The sequence below is a fragment of the Rhinopithecus bieti genome, unplaced genomic scaffold (genome assembly GCF_001698545.2).
Source record: "Rhinopithecus bieti isolate Rb0 unplaced genomic scaffold, ASM169854v2 scaffold_81727, whole genome shotgun sequence".
Classification (NCBI taxonomy): Eukaryota; Metazoa; Chordata; class Mammalia; order Primates; family Cercopithecidae; genus Rhinopithecus; species Rhinopithecus bieti.
In genome coordinates this window covers 326,897-342,974 of record NW_016834786.1, presented here as the reverse complement: position 1 = coordinate 342,974, position 16,078 = coordinate 326,897, and the positions used below count along the sequence as shown (strand labels likewise).

General features: G+C 41.2%; 1 protein-coding gene across 1 annotated transcript in view; it reads left to right on the top strand.

Moving 5' to 3' along the window:
• The window catches only part of FNBP4 (formin binding protein 4), a 57,161-nt gene that overhangs the window by 36,466 nt on the left and 4,617 nt on the right, over nt 1-16,078 (top strand). Inside the window, exons 8-14 of the mRNA XM_017865729.1 lie at nt 500-624; nt 3,252-3,356; nt 5,119-5,252; nt 6,228-6,415; nt 13,166-13,476; nt 13,772-13,916; nt 14,645-14,982. Coding sequence (XP_017721218.1) covers nt 500-624; nt 3,252-3,356; nt 5,119-5,252; nt 6,228-6,415; nt 13,166-13,476; nt 13,772-13,916; nt 14,645-14,982 — 1,346 coding nt within the window. The remainder of the gene's footprint in view (nt 1-499; nt 625-3,251; nt 3,357-5,118; nt 5,253-6,227; nt 6,416-13,165; nt 13,477-13,771; nt 13,917-14,644; nt 14,983-16,078) is intronic.

Here is a 16,078-nt window from a genome sequence, read left to right as displayed (position 1 = left end):
GTCTCAAAAAAAAAAAAAAAGTTGATTATAAAGGATTTTTATTTTATTTATTTATTTATTTTTTGAGATGGAGTCTTATTCTGTCGCCCAGGCTGGAATGCAGTGGCACAATCTCGGCTCACTGCAACCTCCGCCTCTCAGGTTCAAGCAATTCTACAGGCGCGTGCCACCACGTCCGGCTAATTTTTTGTATTTTTAGTAGAGATGGGGTTCAACTGTGTTAGCCAGGATGGTCTCAATCTCCTGACCTTGTAATCTGCCCACCTCCAAATGCCAAAGTGGTGGGATTACAGGCGTGAGCCACTGCGCCCGGCCCTGAATTGTTTTTGGGTTATAAAGACAGTAGGCTGACAAGTTTGAAGAGTTTTAACAAGTAGGTAAAACAGGGAAGAGAGAAAGAACTAATAATCTTTTGCAGATATCTGCTATGGGGGAAGATGTATACAGTGCTCTGTAAGTATTGGTACTTTAGTTTAATTTTACATGTTTTCTTTTACAGCAATTGGTGCTGAAAATTCAGAAAAAACAGATGAGAATTCAGATAAAGAGGTGGAAGTAGAAGAATCTCCAGAGAAAATAAAAGTACAAACAACACCAAAAGTAGAAGAAGAACAGGATTTGAAAGTATGTATATTACTTAATGCAACTTGACAAATTTTTATTATTATTATTATTATCATCATTATTTCGAGATGGAGTCTTGCTCTGTCACCCAGGCTGGAGTGCAGTGGCACGATCTCGGCTAACTGCAACCTCTACCTCCTGGGTTCAAGCTATTCTCATGCCTCAGCCTCCCCAGTAGCTGGGATTACAGGCGTGCACCACCACTTCCAGCTAATTTTTGTATTTTTAGTAGAGACGGGGTTTTACCATGTTGGCCAGGCTGGTCTCGAACTCCTGGCTCTGTGATCCGCCAACATTGGCCTGCCAAAGTGCTGGAATTACAGGCGTGAGCCACTGCGCCCAACACAACAAATTTTTTTTTTTTCTCCCCCCCTCACCCCCGCAAGACGGAGTCTTGCTCTGCCACCCAGGCTGGAGTGCAGTGGCCCAATCTTGGCTCACTGCATCCTCTGCCTCCCAGGTTCAACCAGTTCTTCTGCCTCAGCCTCCCAAGTAGCTAAGATTACACCACCACACCTGGCAAGTTTTTGTATTTTTAGTAGAGACGGCATTTCACCATGTTGGCCAGGCTGGTCTTGAAATCTTGACCTTGTGATCCACCCGCTTTGGCCTCCCAAAGTGCTGGGATTATAGGTGTGACCCACCGCACCTGGCCCAATTTTTTTTTTTTTAAATGCCAGTTATTATTAAACTGCTTTCTGTTAACAAGTAGTAAAAGTAATAGTAATGTTTCCAAACCCAAATTGTTTACTTGGTTAGATGAAAAGATCATATTTAAGCCTGAAATAATTAATTACAAGGCTGACTTGATACTGAGAAATTATCTAACATCCTAACTGCTTAATTGCTTTCTTCAAATTAAGCCTCTGTTTGAGAAGCAGTAGCTTATAGGCTTGTCTAGTTTGGGAGAAAAGTCACAGATTTAATTCCGGTGTGAAATACTTGTCTTTACACAAAGGCAAATTTAGTTTGAATTGCATTTCTAACCTAATCTCATGGGAGAGTTAGACCAAATAAGTATTGGCTATTTAAGGGTGGTCTGCTGGAAAAACCACTTAACTTGTTATTTTGACTTGCAAGAGTATCCAATTACTAGTTAGGGAACAACCAAGTAGAAGGGACTGGGATAATTAATTTTGTTTCAGGCTTCAGCAGGTGGCTAATAAAGCAATTGATGGATAAATGGCAATTTGACAATATTGGTATTTATATCATTCAGGATCTGTTTTTTCCAGCTTTGTTGAGCTATAATTGACTATACATATATCTTGCATGTACTATGTCATGATTTGTTATATATGTATATTATGATTATCACAAGCAAGGTAAATTAACTTACATATCACCTTACCTTGGAGAGTTGTCTTGTGTGTGTATGTGGGGATAACACATAAGATCTATACTCTTAACAAATTTCAGGTATCATTAACTGTAGTCACCGTGCTGTGCTTTAGATTTCCAAATTTATTTTATTTTATTTTTGAGGCAGAGTCTCGCTCTGTCACCAGGCTGAATTGCAGTGGCACAGTCTTGGCTCACTGCAACCTCCACCTCCCGGGTTCAAGTGATTCTCCTGCCTCAGCCTTCTAAGTAGCTGGGATTACAGGTGTGTGCCACCATATCCACCTCATTTTTGTATTTTTAGTAGAGGTGGGGTTTTACCATGTTGGCGAGAATGGTCTCTATCTCTTGACCTTGTGATCTACCTGCCTCAGCCTCCCAAAGTGCCGGGATTACAAGTGTGAGCCACCACACCCGGTCCCAAAATGTATTTTATAACTGAAAGTTTATATTCTTTGACCAACATCTCCCCATATTCCCCTGTCTCCATCCCCTGGCAACCACCATTCTAATTCTACTCTTTGAGTTTAGCTTTTCAATATTGGGATCCCTTTGCAACTATTGAATTCCATGTTGTATTAGAATGCATTATGATGGGCTAGGCACAGTGGCTCACATCTGTAATCTCATCACTTTTGGAGACTGAGGCAGGAGGCTGACTTGAGACCAGGAGTTCAGGAGCACCCTGGGCAATAGCGAGACTTTTGTCTGAAACACAATAATTGTTTTGAATACTTTTTTTTTTTTTTTTTGAGGCGGAGTCTCGCTCTGTCGCCCGGACTGGAGTGCAGTGGCCGGATCTCAGCTCACTGCAAGCTCCGCCTCCCGGGTTTGCACCATTCTCCCGCCTCAGCCTCCCGAGTAGCTGGGACTACAGGCGCCCGCCACCTCGCCCGGCTAGTTTTTTTGTATTTTAGTAGAGACGGGGTTTCACTGTGTTAGCCAGGATGGTCTCGATCTCCTGAGCTCGTGATCCGCCCGTCTCGGCCTCCCAAAGTGCTGGGATTACAGGCTTGAGCCACCGCGCCCGGCCTTGAATACTTTTTAAAATGCATTGATTATGTAAATATGGTATTTGATTCCTGTCATTATTTGTCACTTTGTTATGTGTATTATGTTACTGTAAATTAGAATTTTATATTCTGGACAACTAAATACAGCTGTTGAGGGAAGGCTGTTTATAGGCAGACCCATATTTCCGATGTCTATAAGAATAAATGAAGGATTGTACATAATACAGAAAATGTTAGATTCTAGTTTTACTTTTCTTCTTTTCTGCATTGTAGTTTCAGATTGGAGAACTGGCAAATACCCTGACAAGTAAATTTGAATTTCTAGGCATTAATAGACAATCCATCTCCAACTTTCATGTGCTGCTCTTACAGACTGAGGTAAGTTTTTTTTGGTGTAAACAGTAAGTGAATGAAATGCTGTATGTGTTACAACTCTGTCTTGCTTACATTTTAAGCCTAAATTTAAATTTTTAGCCTTGATGCATATTTGAGCCAACAGTCCAAGAAATAAAACTGTATTAACCAAAGCACAGTAAATAGATTTTTTTCTCACAAATTAAAATTAAATTCTGATGGTCAGATGAGGCCATGTAATGTTGAAGGTACTTTGTGTTAAAGCATTATAAGTCTGTTTAAAAAGAAAAGTTGAATCCTATTTGTAACTTACATACTTTACAAAATGGCAGGGCAGGATTAGGTAAGGAGCTCCTGTAGGAAGCTGACTAATTTCATTAAGAACTGAACCCAAGGGAAAATGTTTGAAGCCAAGCGTCTCTGTCTTACTACGGAGTGGAGTTAGACAGAGATAGTTATGCATCAAGTGCTTTAAGCAGGGGGAACGACAATAAAACCTAGGCCGGGCGCGGTGGCTCAAGCCTGTAATCCCAGCACTTTGGGAGGCCGAGACGGGCGGATCACGAGGTCAGGAGATCGAGACCATCCTGGCTAACACGGTGAAACCCCGTCTCTACTAAAACTACAAAAAACTAGCCGGGTGACGTGGCGGCGCCTGTAGTCCCAGCTACCCGGGAGGCTGAGACAGGAGAATGGCGTGAACCCGGGAGGCGGAGCTTGCAGTGAGCTGAGATCCAGCCACAGCACTCCAGCCTGGGTGACAGAGCGAGACTCCGTCTCAAAAAAAAAAAAAAGAACTGAACCCTTGCCCAGGCGCAGTGGCTCACACCTGTAATCCCAGCACTTTGGGAGGCCGAGGCAGGTGTATCACCTAGGGCAGGAGTTCGAGATCAACCTGACCAACATGGTGAAACTCCACCTCTACTAAAAATACAAAATCAGCCGGGCTTGGTGGCACACGCCTATAATCCCAGCTACTTGGGAGGCTGAGGCAGGAGAAGGGCTTGAACCCGGGAGGTGGAGGTTGCGAGCAGAGATCGCTTCACTGTACTCTAGCCTGGGTGACAGAGCCAGAATCTGAGTCCATCTCAAAAGAAAAAAAAAACCTGAACCCTTAACTGATTACTAACAGTACTGGAATAAGTGAACTATCTTCCCAAAAAAAGTAAAACTACTGGGGAAACCAATCTTAATAAATTGAAAGGGGAAGACAGAACTACTACTCATTTTCACACATACTGGAGAGTTGGTGGTGTAAAAAATATCCTGGAGCCCAATTTCATTTTTCAGAACTCTGTCGTGTACTTAAGATTTTTTTTTTTTTTTTTTTTGAAACAGAGTTTCGCTCTTGTCACCCAGACTGGAGTGCAATGGTACAATCTTGAATCTTGGTTCATTGCAACCTCCGCCTCCCAGGTTCCAGTGATTCTCCTGCCTCAGCCTCCCGTGTAGCTGGGATTACAGGTGCCTGCCACCACGCCCAGTTAATTTTGGTATTTTTAGTAGAGACATGGTCTCACCATGTTGGCCAGGCTGGTGTTGAACTCCTGACCTCAGGTGATCCACCTGCCTTGGCCTCCCAAAGTGCTGGGATTACAGGCATGAGCCACCACGCCTGGCCTTAAGATTATTTTATGAGATGAAGATGGGGTTTATTTTCCTCTCCAGTGTACTCTCCTGCCAGAGCACAGGGATATAGTCTTGGAGCAGAAGGCTTATATCCCCTTTGCCTGTGTCTCCTGACATAAAATAGTAAGTCTTTAACTTATTTGTCTGTTTATTCTAGACTCGAATTGCAGACTGGCGGGAAGGGGCTCTTAATGGAAACTACCTTAAACGAAAACTTCAGGATGCAGCAGAACAACTAAAACAGTATGAAATAAACGCCACTCCTAAAGGCTGGTCCTGCCACTGGGACAGGTACGCACTCTTCTCCCCTTTTCACCTTTCACCTTTGACATCTCAGACATGATTTGTGATCACCACCATCTGACGACATGACAGCCTGTCTGGAGACTGAGAGCAGCTGCAGTTAGTGGTGCTGGGCAGGCAAAGCACCGCAAGCACAAAGTTTGGCCAGCCACACATTGGAGAAACAAAAGCAGTGTTTAAAGTGTACCATGTAACGGATTTTTTCCCAAGATATGGACAAAGCTGGTTTTTACTCTCCAGAGTGTTGCACGGAGTAGGGCGGGCTTGGGGGTTAAGCGCATGCGAGAGCTCTGTGCGCTTTACAGGACCTCTGGAAGCAACTACTCCTGATTAACCTCGGTGAAGTTAAGGAAAACTTCGTGGCTGAAGATGTGAATGAAGAACAAGATTACTATCCTCTGCCAGCAGGTCAGATGAAAACATTTCTTTATATATTTGGCTTTTCTTGATTTTTTTTTCGTTATTTGAAATCTTTGCTCTTTTATTTTTCAGCTCCCAGATCCTCTCCCTCTCTTTAGCTTTCACTGTGTTTGATATCAAGAATATGAAATGTGAATTCCACGGTCCAAGAGGGGAAGAGTCACCTTTCACAAACTTCGTTGTTCTCTTCTTTGGAAGGGAAATTAGTGTTCTAGGCGATTGAGTCCCTTCATTAATGAAACTTGAAACCCTGTTATGCATTGGCAAATAACAAAAAAAGAGAAAAATGTTTTCTAAGTCTCATCTGTTGGAGTGAGAGGGTTCAGGGCTGTATTCACAGAGTTGCTGGCAGTGCAAATAGCTTTGAATTATCCTTGGTTCTCCATTCTCAGTTGTCAAAGCTCTTTGTTGCCTTTGTGAATAGCAGTCCATTAAGAGGTTCGTCCCTGTGAGAGCAGACTGCTGTCCTGGGACAGGACCAAATGGAAGTGTCTTTGTAGGAGAATGGGTTTTAAAACATGTGTTTTCTTTCTTGTAATTTAGGGATCATAGACGGTATTTCTATGTAAACGAACAGTCGGGCGAGTCTCAGTGGGAGTTTCCAGATGGTGAAGAGGAAGAAGAAGAAAGCCAAGCGCAAGAAAGTAGAGATGAGACTCTTGCCAAACAGACCTTGAAAGACAAAACTGGCACTGATTCAAATTCTACAGACTCCTCTGAAACTTCCACAGGTGGGACAATTTACCTTGTACTAATTGCGCAGAAATGACTTTAGAAGAAAAATCTTATTAATTTACATCATTAAAAGAACAGATTTTATGTCATAATAATATAAGCTTCTGACTGAGGATAGTGATGTGAACTAAAACAAGGAATGCATGAGTTATTATGGTTGGAAATCAGCATACTGTTGTTATGTATAAAACTATGCCCCAAAATGAAAAGATAAGCCAATAGATTTTGATTTTAAAAGATTGTTTTATAACCATTCTATCATGCCACTGACTAAACTGTGGGTCTCCAAAAATAGGAATGCTAATTAGTGCTAAAGAAGTAGATAAACTATCAATATATGTGGCATGCTGAGATTTGTTCTACATTTCTATACAACACTTAGTCTGTTCATATTGCAGCCTCATTTCTCACCTCTGCTAATCTTACAAAAAGGGTGGTTGGTACAAATCAAAATGATATGAAGAAATGCCATTAGTGCTTGTTTCAGAGAAGCAAAATAGTTGATCATTAAAAATCACCAGCAATCTTCTCTGGTCTAAAACAATTGGCAATAGAATGGATCATTCCATTTTTAAGGTGCTCTTAGAAGAATTTAGTTTTTTAAAAGATAGGCTTTCATGCTCCTCAGTTCCTTTAAGGATCTGATAGCTCTTCAGAAGAGCCTGAACTTGACTGCCACATTATTAAAGAAGCAATTTTTCCCCCTTTCAGTCTCTTTCCTGGAATGACAAATATAAGTGAATAATGAAGCATACTCAAGACTTCAATTAACCACCTTTTTTGTTTTAGTTTTAAAATTTTCCAATGTGTAAAGAAACTTCTACCTTTTAATCTTAGGAATTGGTAGCTATTTGTTAAACTGATGGCATATGAAGGCAAGAGTCTATGAGTCGTTTCTAAAGTAGTAGATCTTTGAAAATTTGAAAAAGTGAAATTTGTCAATAACAGAGTTAGGAGCTGAATTCTTTTGTCTGATACTTATCCAAGTTGATGCTTGTACTCTACTGGCTCCCTGATCATAGTAGACAAGCACTAGTAATGTACCAAATGAAACTGGTTGTGTGCCAGATAATTTTGTTAACTTCTTAAATAGCCTAGGAATCGTCAGCAGGTCACGTACAACTGCAGTGATAATTTTAGAACATAGCAAAAGGCCGATTTTATTCTACTTCACATTTTAGAAGTGCATTTTTTCAACTTACAGGACATTTTACTTCCCTTTTACATGAAGAGATTTTCTTTTGAATATTTTTCCTCTCTTTTGGTAGCAGTGATAGACATGTCTAATAATATATTGGTTCTTTTCGTTCGTTTGATTTTTAGTAGTTAATGAACTGAAGAGTCTTGATCGTGGTTCTGGATAGGTGACTCCACTCCTGACCACTGTCAATGTCCCTTCTGTGTTCCACAGTTGAAAATGCCACTGTTACCAATTCTGAATGTTCTGTGAACACTTGAGATTAGTATTAAGCTGTTTTCTCCTTTTATGACACACATAGTTGATACTGTCTGGTAAAATGAGGCTCTTGAGCCATTCCTATTTAATTAAAACAGAACTAGTTGTAGTGTAGGAAAAAGCCACTGGTGAAACAGATTATATTCTTAAGCCTCTCTTTGTTGAGAACCCCTAGAATTGCAGGATGAACTTGATCTAAGTAAAATCCAAATCTTACACTAAGGTCTGTGAGATTTAAGAGCAGTAATCAACAGTTCTAAGCCTAATAAAGAGAGCTCGTAATCAACTCAGTGGTGGTTAAAACCAGCTGTCTTTTAAAGAAGAGAAAAAACAAAACAGCAATACCCTGTCTCTTCAGAAAATTGTTTTAAAAGTTAGCCAGGCATAGTTAGTGGCCCACGCCTATAGTGTCAGCTACTTGGGAGGCTGAGGTGGGAAGATTGCTCGAGCCCAGGATTTAGAGGCTGTAGTGAGCCGTAATTGAACCACCGCACTCCAGCGTGAGCGACAGAGAGCAAGACCCTGTCTCAAAAATAAAGTCAGGGAAGGAGTGCAAAATTACACTGTGAGAATCCAAGGAAGTTTCAACGTTCTGTTTATTTTCTAAGTCATTTTAATCCTTATTTATTGTTTCAGTGTTTGAATTTAACATTATGATTTTAAAGATGGAGTGGGTTCTAAAGATGAGTTGGGTTCAAGATATCCAACGTATCTATTATATTGGGCTTATGTCACTTAGGTGAAGTTTAGCTGCTTTTTCTTTTTAATCTCTATGGAACAATTTGTATAATTTCTTGCTTTAAATTGCTAAACTGAGCTCTTCATTCAAAATACTAAACAATAATTTCTCTTTGGGGGAAAATTAAGGAAGGCTTTCTATACATAGAAATAAAGATGCCTAGGCCGGGTGCAGTGGCTCATGCCTGTAATCCCAGTACTTTGGGAGGCTCAGGCAGGTGGATCACCTGAGGTCAGGAGTTCAAGACCAGCCTGGGCAACATGGTGAAACCCTGTGTCTACTAAAAGTACAAAAATTAGCTGGGCATGGTGGCAGGCGCCTATAATCCCAGCTACTCGGGAGGTTGAGGCATGAGAATCGCTTGAACCTGTGAGGCGAAGGTTGCAGTGAGCCAAGATCACGCCATTGCACTCCAGCCTGGGTGACAGAGCACAACTCTTATCTAAAAAGAAAAAAAACGCCTAGAGAAACAAGGTTCTTAGGTGCAGTGACTCATGCCTGTAATTCCAGCACTTTGGGAGTTTGAGGCAGGAGGATCACTTGAGCTCAGGAATTCAAAACCACCCTGGGCAACATGGCAAGACCCTATCTTTGCAAAATATTAGCCTAGCTTGGTGGCACGAGTATGTGGTCCTAGCTACTTGGAAGGCTGAGGTGGGAAGGATCACGAGCCTGGTAGGTTGAAGCTGCAGTGAGCTATATTCACACCATTGCACTCTAGCTTGGACAACAAAGTGAGATCCTGTCTCAAAAGAAAAGGAAAATGGGAGCTTTAAAAAATTAATTTTGGCCAGGCACAGTGGCTCACGGCTGTAATCCCAGCACTTTGGGAGGCCAATGTGCACGGATCACTTGAGGTCAGGAGTTTGAGACCAGCCAACATGGTAACCCCTATCTCTACTAAAAATACAAAAATTAGCCAGGTGTGGTGGCAGGTGCCTGTAATCCCAGCTACTCAGGAGGCTGATGCAGGAGAATCACTTGAACCCAGGAGGCAGAGATTACAGTGAACTGAGATTGCACCACTGCACTCCATCCCGGGCAACAGAGTGAGACTCTGTCTTTAAAAGAAAAAAAAATTAAGAATTTGTATGCTCATAACATACTCAGTTTTAAGCTTGTAGCTTTTAAATCTTTTAGCATGTAATAGAAGCTGCTTAGGCCGAGCATGGTGGCTCATGCTTGTAATCCCAGCATTTTGGGAGGCTGAGGCAGGAGGATCACCTGAGGTCGGGAGTTCAAGACCAGCCTGACCAACATGTAGAAACCCCGTCTCTACTAAAAATACAAAATTAGCCGGGTGTGGTGGCATGCCTGTAATCCTAGCTACTCGGGAGGCTGAGGCAGGAGAATTGCTTGAACCCAGGCAGTGGAGGTTGTGGTGGGCCAATATCATACCATTGCACTCCAACCTGGGCAACAAGAGTAAGAGTCCGTCTCAAAAAAAAAAAAAAAAAAAAAAAGCTGTGTATACCATTTTAATCTCTGCTTGGGCTTCAGACTTAAATATTCTCTTAAACAGCAAAAATACCAACTAGGTTAAATTTAAAAGCAAGGAGAAGCATCATTGTAATACGACTTCCGTGTGTATTCAGACTAGAATTTTCTGATGATCTTCCTAAGGTAAAGGAGATAATTGTTATTACTATGACACAGCTTTTATGTTTTGAATAAACTTAGAGATTCAAGTATTTTTATTATTTATTTTCATGTGAGACGGGTAATGTGCAGATCTCATAACAAAGTTTGAGGGAGACACATTGTACATGAGAATTTGAAATGGTTATGAAATACAAAAGCAGAGGCCGGGTGCGGTGGCTCACATCTGTAATCCCAGAACTTTGGGAGGCCAAGGCACACGGATCACTTGAGGTCAGGAGTTTGAGACCAGCCTGGCCAACATGGCGAAACTCCCTCTCTTACTGAAAATATAAAAATTAGTCGAGTGTGGTGGTATGGGCCTGTAATCTCAGCTACTCGGGAGGCTGAGGCAGGAGAATCGCTTGAACCTGGGAGGTGGAGGTTGCGGTGAGCCAAGATTGCGCCACTGCACTCCGGTGTGGGCCACAGAGTGAGACTGTCATTAAAAAAAAAAAAAAAAATGAAAAAAAGCATCGGATTCACATATTCTAAAAATGCTCCTTGTTTGTGGCTAAATTTATCAAGTCTAGTTTAATCTCATATATACACAGAGTTTAGTTAATTCTAATTAGCTTTGTTGGAGGTCATAAACCACATTATTAACCTTGAACTGACTCTGTGTTTCCTTGAGTTCCTCTGCATAGCAGTATGCCACCATCAAACATGTTGGTATTGCATTATGCTTCTAGATATCCACCAATATTTGAAAATCTCACTGGTCCGAGTGCAGTGGTGTTTGCAACTAATTGATCACAACGTTACAGACTTTGTTTCTTCTCCATTCCCACTGCTTCATTTGACTAGCCTTTAAAAAAAAAGAAAAAAAATAGAGAAAATCTTAACGTATATTTACCTACTATATGTTGTGATTAGTTTAATAGAAGGAAGTTTAATCCTTAATAATTAAGTTAATCCTCAATGTTTATTAACTTAGTTCTGATGTAGTCCTTGTATACTATTATATAAGGTAGACTGCTTGGCCATACTTTGTCTAAAAGTCAATGCATAAATTAATAATTAAATATGGCCAAATACAAAAGTTTAATGAGTCATTTGAGGTCATTTAGCCAGAAAAGTGCCTTAATGTTCCTGATGAATGTTTTTCAATGTCCTTTTCCAAAAGTAGCAGTAAGCAGCAGTCTTAAAATAATTAAGGAGACGTGGGAATGATGTTGTTAAAGTCTTTTACACAATGTATTGTCTGTCTGTTCCGTAAAAAGTAAAACTACTCTATTTGTGACCAGCTTGGGCAACACAGTGAGACTGTCTCTAAAAAAAAAATTTAAAATTAGCCAGGTGTGATGATGCACACCTGTAGTCCTAGCAACTCGGGAGGCTGAGGTAGGAAGATCGCTTAAGCAAAGCGGTTGAGGTTAGAATGAGCTATGATCGCACCACCTACACTCCAGCCTGGGCAACAGAGCAAGACCCAAATGGTTGCTTTGTTTGTTTTACCTTGTTGAGTGCCAGTGTGTATTTTGAGCAAAGCAGTGTAAATTACCTTCTTGCCCTAGAGTCTTTCATAATTGAGCCTTATTTAATCTACCACTTTTGACCATGAAATTTAACAGGTGACTTCTTCTGGGTATCTACTCCAGGTGAAGTGAGATTTTTTTTTGACTGAGATGTCTAAAGCTCTTGGATTCCTGGTATTTCACCAGGACATCTTAGTAAAACAGGAAGTATCAGATGAGGAATCAGACTTGAGTTCTAGCTCTGGTCTGGCCACTAACATTGATATGATCTTGGGCAAGTTAGTTCCTGCCTGGGTTTCATTACCTTTAACTGAGGAGGTTGAAATAGATGATTTCTCATGTCTCTTCTACTCCTAAATTCTATGATTTTAGGGAGAAAATCCCCTTCAACATTCCTGGGATATATATCTAATAGTCCCATATATTGTGAAACTTCCCTATTGACGATAAAGAGGGCTGGGGAAGGCTACAAGTAAGTATATCCTATTTTCTCTAATCTTTAAAGGTTTTCCCAGCAGAGAAAAGACAGTAATCAATGATGGCTTTTACAAAGTTTGAGGAAAGCTGATCCTGCAACTTTTCAGCTGCAATTTCGTAATTTAGACTTCAGCAACAGCAATTTCAAAACCTCTGCAGTTTTAAAAAGTCTGAGTTATATACTTTGAAGATTTATCTTCCTAAATTTCTCTTTTATCATCATAAAAGTAAAAATTGCCGTCCCTAACTTGTGTCTCTGTGATTTCACAAATGAATGTAATATATGCAAAGGTGTGAAGGAATGATATAGTTGACAGTAGCACCTTGCAAATGGATTTTTAAAATTCAGTAACCCAAATTAAACACAATGGGTAGAGTTTTCCTGAGTATTTTGAATGAATATTCTGGGTTGTCTTCACTCACTTTGTCTAGCTCACTAAAAAATAAAGTATGTGGAATAATTATTGCAGGTGCACATTATTCACTCACTCCTTCCCTTTTGAAATAGACTCCAGACTATTACTTTTATTTGTGTATGTTGAAGCTTTTGAGTGTTTGAAATAAAAAACTTCAAACTACAGATTCAGATGACTGCATTTCTCGTTGAGTTGATGTTATATTCTTCTTCTACTCATCCATAAATATAGACCCAAAGGACAAGTATAACACAGATGGGGAAGGTGCTATGAAGTTCATAAATTTATCTTTCCATGGAAGTCATTTTTGAACTGAGTTGTTGAATATTTTAGCAACGTCAGTATAGACTAGATGCCTGTGGGCCAAATTTTTTTCAAGGAAGGAGCCACTCCCTGCTGTTTGACACCAGATTCTTTACTGTTTTGTACACTGTGCTAGGTTCCTATAAATGTTTGTCTTACTGACCAGTTGAACATTTCTATGAATATAAGCCAGGGAGTTTTTGTCTTGCTTTTTCCCTGACTCTTACCTGTTTTCATAGGTTCTCTTTGCAAAGAATCCTTTTCTGGTCAAGTTTCTTCGTCATCACTCATGCCACTTACTCCATTCTGGACCCTCCTTCAGTCAAATGTTCCTGTGCTTCAACCTCCATTACCCTTGGAAATGCCACCACCCCCACCTCCACCTCCAGAATCACCTCCACCCCCTCCTCCACCACCTCCTCCTGTGGAAGATGGTGAGATCCAGGAGGTAGAGATGGAGGATGAGGGAAGTGAGGAGCCCCCTGCCCCAGGAACAGAGGAGGATACCCCTTTGAAACCTTCAGCACAAACCACAGTTGTAACTAGCCAGGTAAGTAATGCCCTTTGGCATTCTGAATGATTTTGAGGACTGCAGCATGATTGACACCGTGTTTTATTTTAGAAGCATATGTTTAAAGGCCGGGCACAGTGGCTCACGCCTATAATCCTAGCACTTTGGGAGGTCGAGGCAGGAGGATTGCTTAAGCCCAGGAGGCTGCAATGAGTCATGATCTCACCTCTGCAGCTCGTGTAACAGAATGAGAGCCTGTCTCAGAAAAGGAGGTGGGAGCAGGCTATGCTTAACCATGACCTTCAGCCACTGATTACAAATGTTTGTGTTTCAGAGTTCAGTTGATTCCACCATCTCTAGTTCTTCTTCCACTAAAGGAATAAAGAGGAAAGCTACAGAAATTAGTACTGCAGTGGTTCAGAGGTCAGCTACCATTGGCAGTTCTCCAGTTCTGTATAGCCAGTCAGCTATAGCTACAGGTAATTGTGATTAGAGCGTGGTTTTTCCTCAATGTATTGTTTCTTTTCTTTTCAGCATTAGATGCCATAAAAACTAAAGAAATGTTAAAGACTCTTGATTGCAAAGACTGTCAGTATGCATTTATTTTACTTACTTAAAACAAAACAAAACAAAAAAAAACCTCACAGTTTTTAACAGTTTAGCTGGCCGTGCACAGTGGCTCACACCTATAATCCCAGCACTTCAGGGGGCTGAGGCAGGTGGATTGCTTGAGCTCAGGAGTTGGAGACCAGCCTGGGCAACATGGCAAAAGCCTGTCTACAAAAAAGACAAAAATTAGCCAGGCGTGATAGTCCGCACCTGTAGTCCCAGCTACTCAGGAGACTGAGATGGGAGGATCACTTGAGCCCTGGAGGTTGAGGCTGCAGTGAGCTGTGGTCAGACTGCTGTACTTCATCCAGTCTGGGCGACAGAGCAAAACTCTGTCCCAAAAACACAAAAAACGTTCAGCACACATCCTTTCAGATTGTCTTTTGTATATTTATGTACATTGGTGATTTTGATGTTTAGGTAGTTTAATGCCAAGGTATTCAAAATTAATATATTTTGCTACTAGCAAATATGGCTATGTTTTTTAGAAAAAAATATACTGGAATTATTTTCTATGTGATCTAATCCCCACTTTTCATTGCATCTGTTCTTGTCATGATGTCCTTTTTATAGTATAATTTTATGTTTTCTGTGTTAGGTCACCAGGCAGCAGGGATTGGAAACCAGGCAACAGGAATTGGACATCAGACAATACCAGTTAGCCATCCAGCAGCAGGAATGGGTCATCAGGCCAGAGGAATGAGCCTGCAGTCAAATTACCTTGGACTAGCGGCAGCACCTGCAATTATGAGTTATGCAGAATGTTCCGTCCCAATTGGAGTGACTGCTCCTTCATTGCAGCCAGTTCAGGCCCGAGGTGCTGTGCCTACCACTGCCATTATAGAACCACCACCACCTCCTCCTCCTCCTCCACCACCACCACCAGCTCCCAAAATGCCACCACCTGAAAAGACAAAAAAAGGAAAGAAAGACAAGGTATAATAAATCGCCCTTTTTAAAAATTTATTTTTAAAAATTCTATTGAGGTTATATTCACATAACATAAAATTAACCATTTTCAGACTGGCACCGTAGCTCACACCTGTAATCCCAGCACTTTGGGAGGCCAAGGCGGGCAGATCACTTGAGGTCAGGAGTTCAAGACCAGCCTGCCCAACATGGTGAAACCCCATCTTTACTAAAAATACAAAAGTTAGCCGGGCCTGGTGGCGGATGCCTGTAATGCCAGCTACTCGGGAGGCTGAGGCAGGAGAATCGCTTGAACCCAGGAGGCAGAGGTTGCGGTGAGCCAGGTCACGGCACTGCACTCCAGCCTGGGTGACAGAGCAAGACTCCGTCTCAAAAAAAAAAAAAGAAAGAAAAGAAAAGAAATTGAAATGTCCATCTTATTTTCTCAATGAGGGGACCTTATTCAAAAAATCTGTTTGTCTCAAGTGCTGGGAGGAGAATCAGCTTGGGCCCCCATACCCAGTCCTCACATGAGTACAGTACTCAGTCACGTCAACTCCTACTTGTTGAGCCAGCATCACCCAGACAGGTCTTCAAACATACAACTGCTTCTCTTAAAAGGCATAGGGATAAACTATTAAAGAGGCTGAGGCGGGAGAGTCACTTGAACCTGGGAGACTGAGGTTGCAGTGAGCTGACATCGCACCACTGCATTCCAGCTTGGGCGACAAGAGTGAAACTGTCTTTTAAAAAAAAAAGATAAAAATTGGTCTTATCAATGTCTAATATATTTGTCAGATACTCTCCCTAGGGGCTTGGGATTTAGCAGTAAATCAAACAGACCAAAAAAAAAAACAACCCTCTGCTTTTGTAGAACCTTTGTTCTGGCAGGGGTGGCTTGGGAGTAGATAAGGGAAAATGCATCTATGATAAATTTTTTTTTTCCTTTTTTTTGAGTCGGAGACACCTGCCATCACCCCCAGCTAATATGGCAATTTGTTTTGTTGGTCTTTCCAGCTTTATTTTTTACCTTTTTTTTTTTTTAATCATTTGATAGGAACGCTGCATCTATTTAAAATTTGAAAACGGGAACACTGTAATTCTGAGGAGACAAGATAAAGGC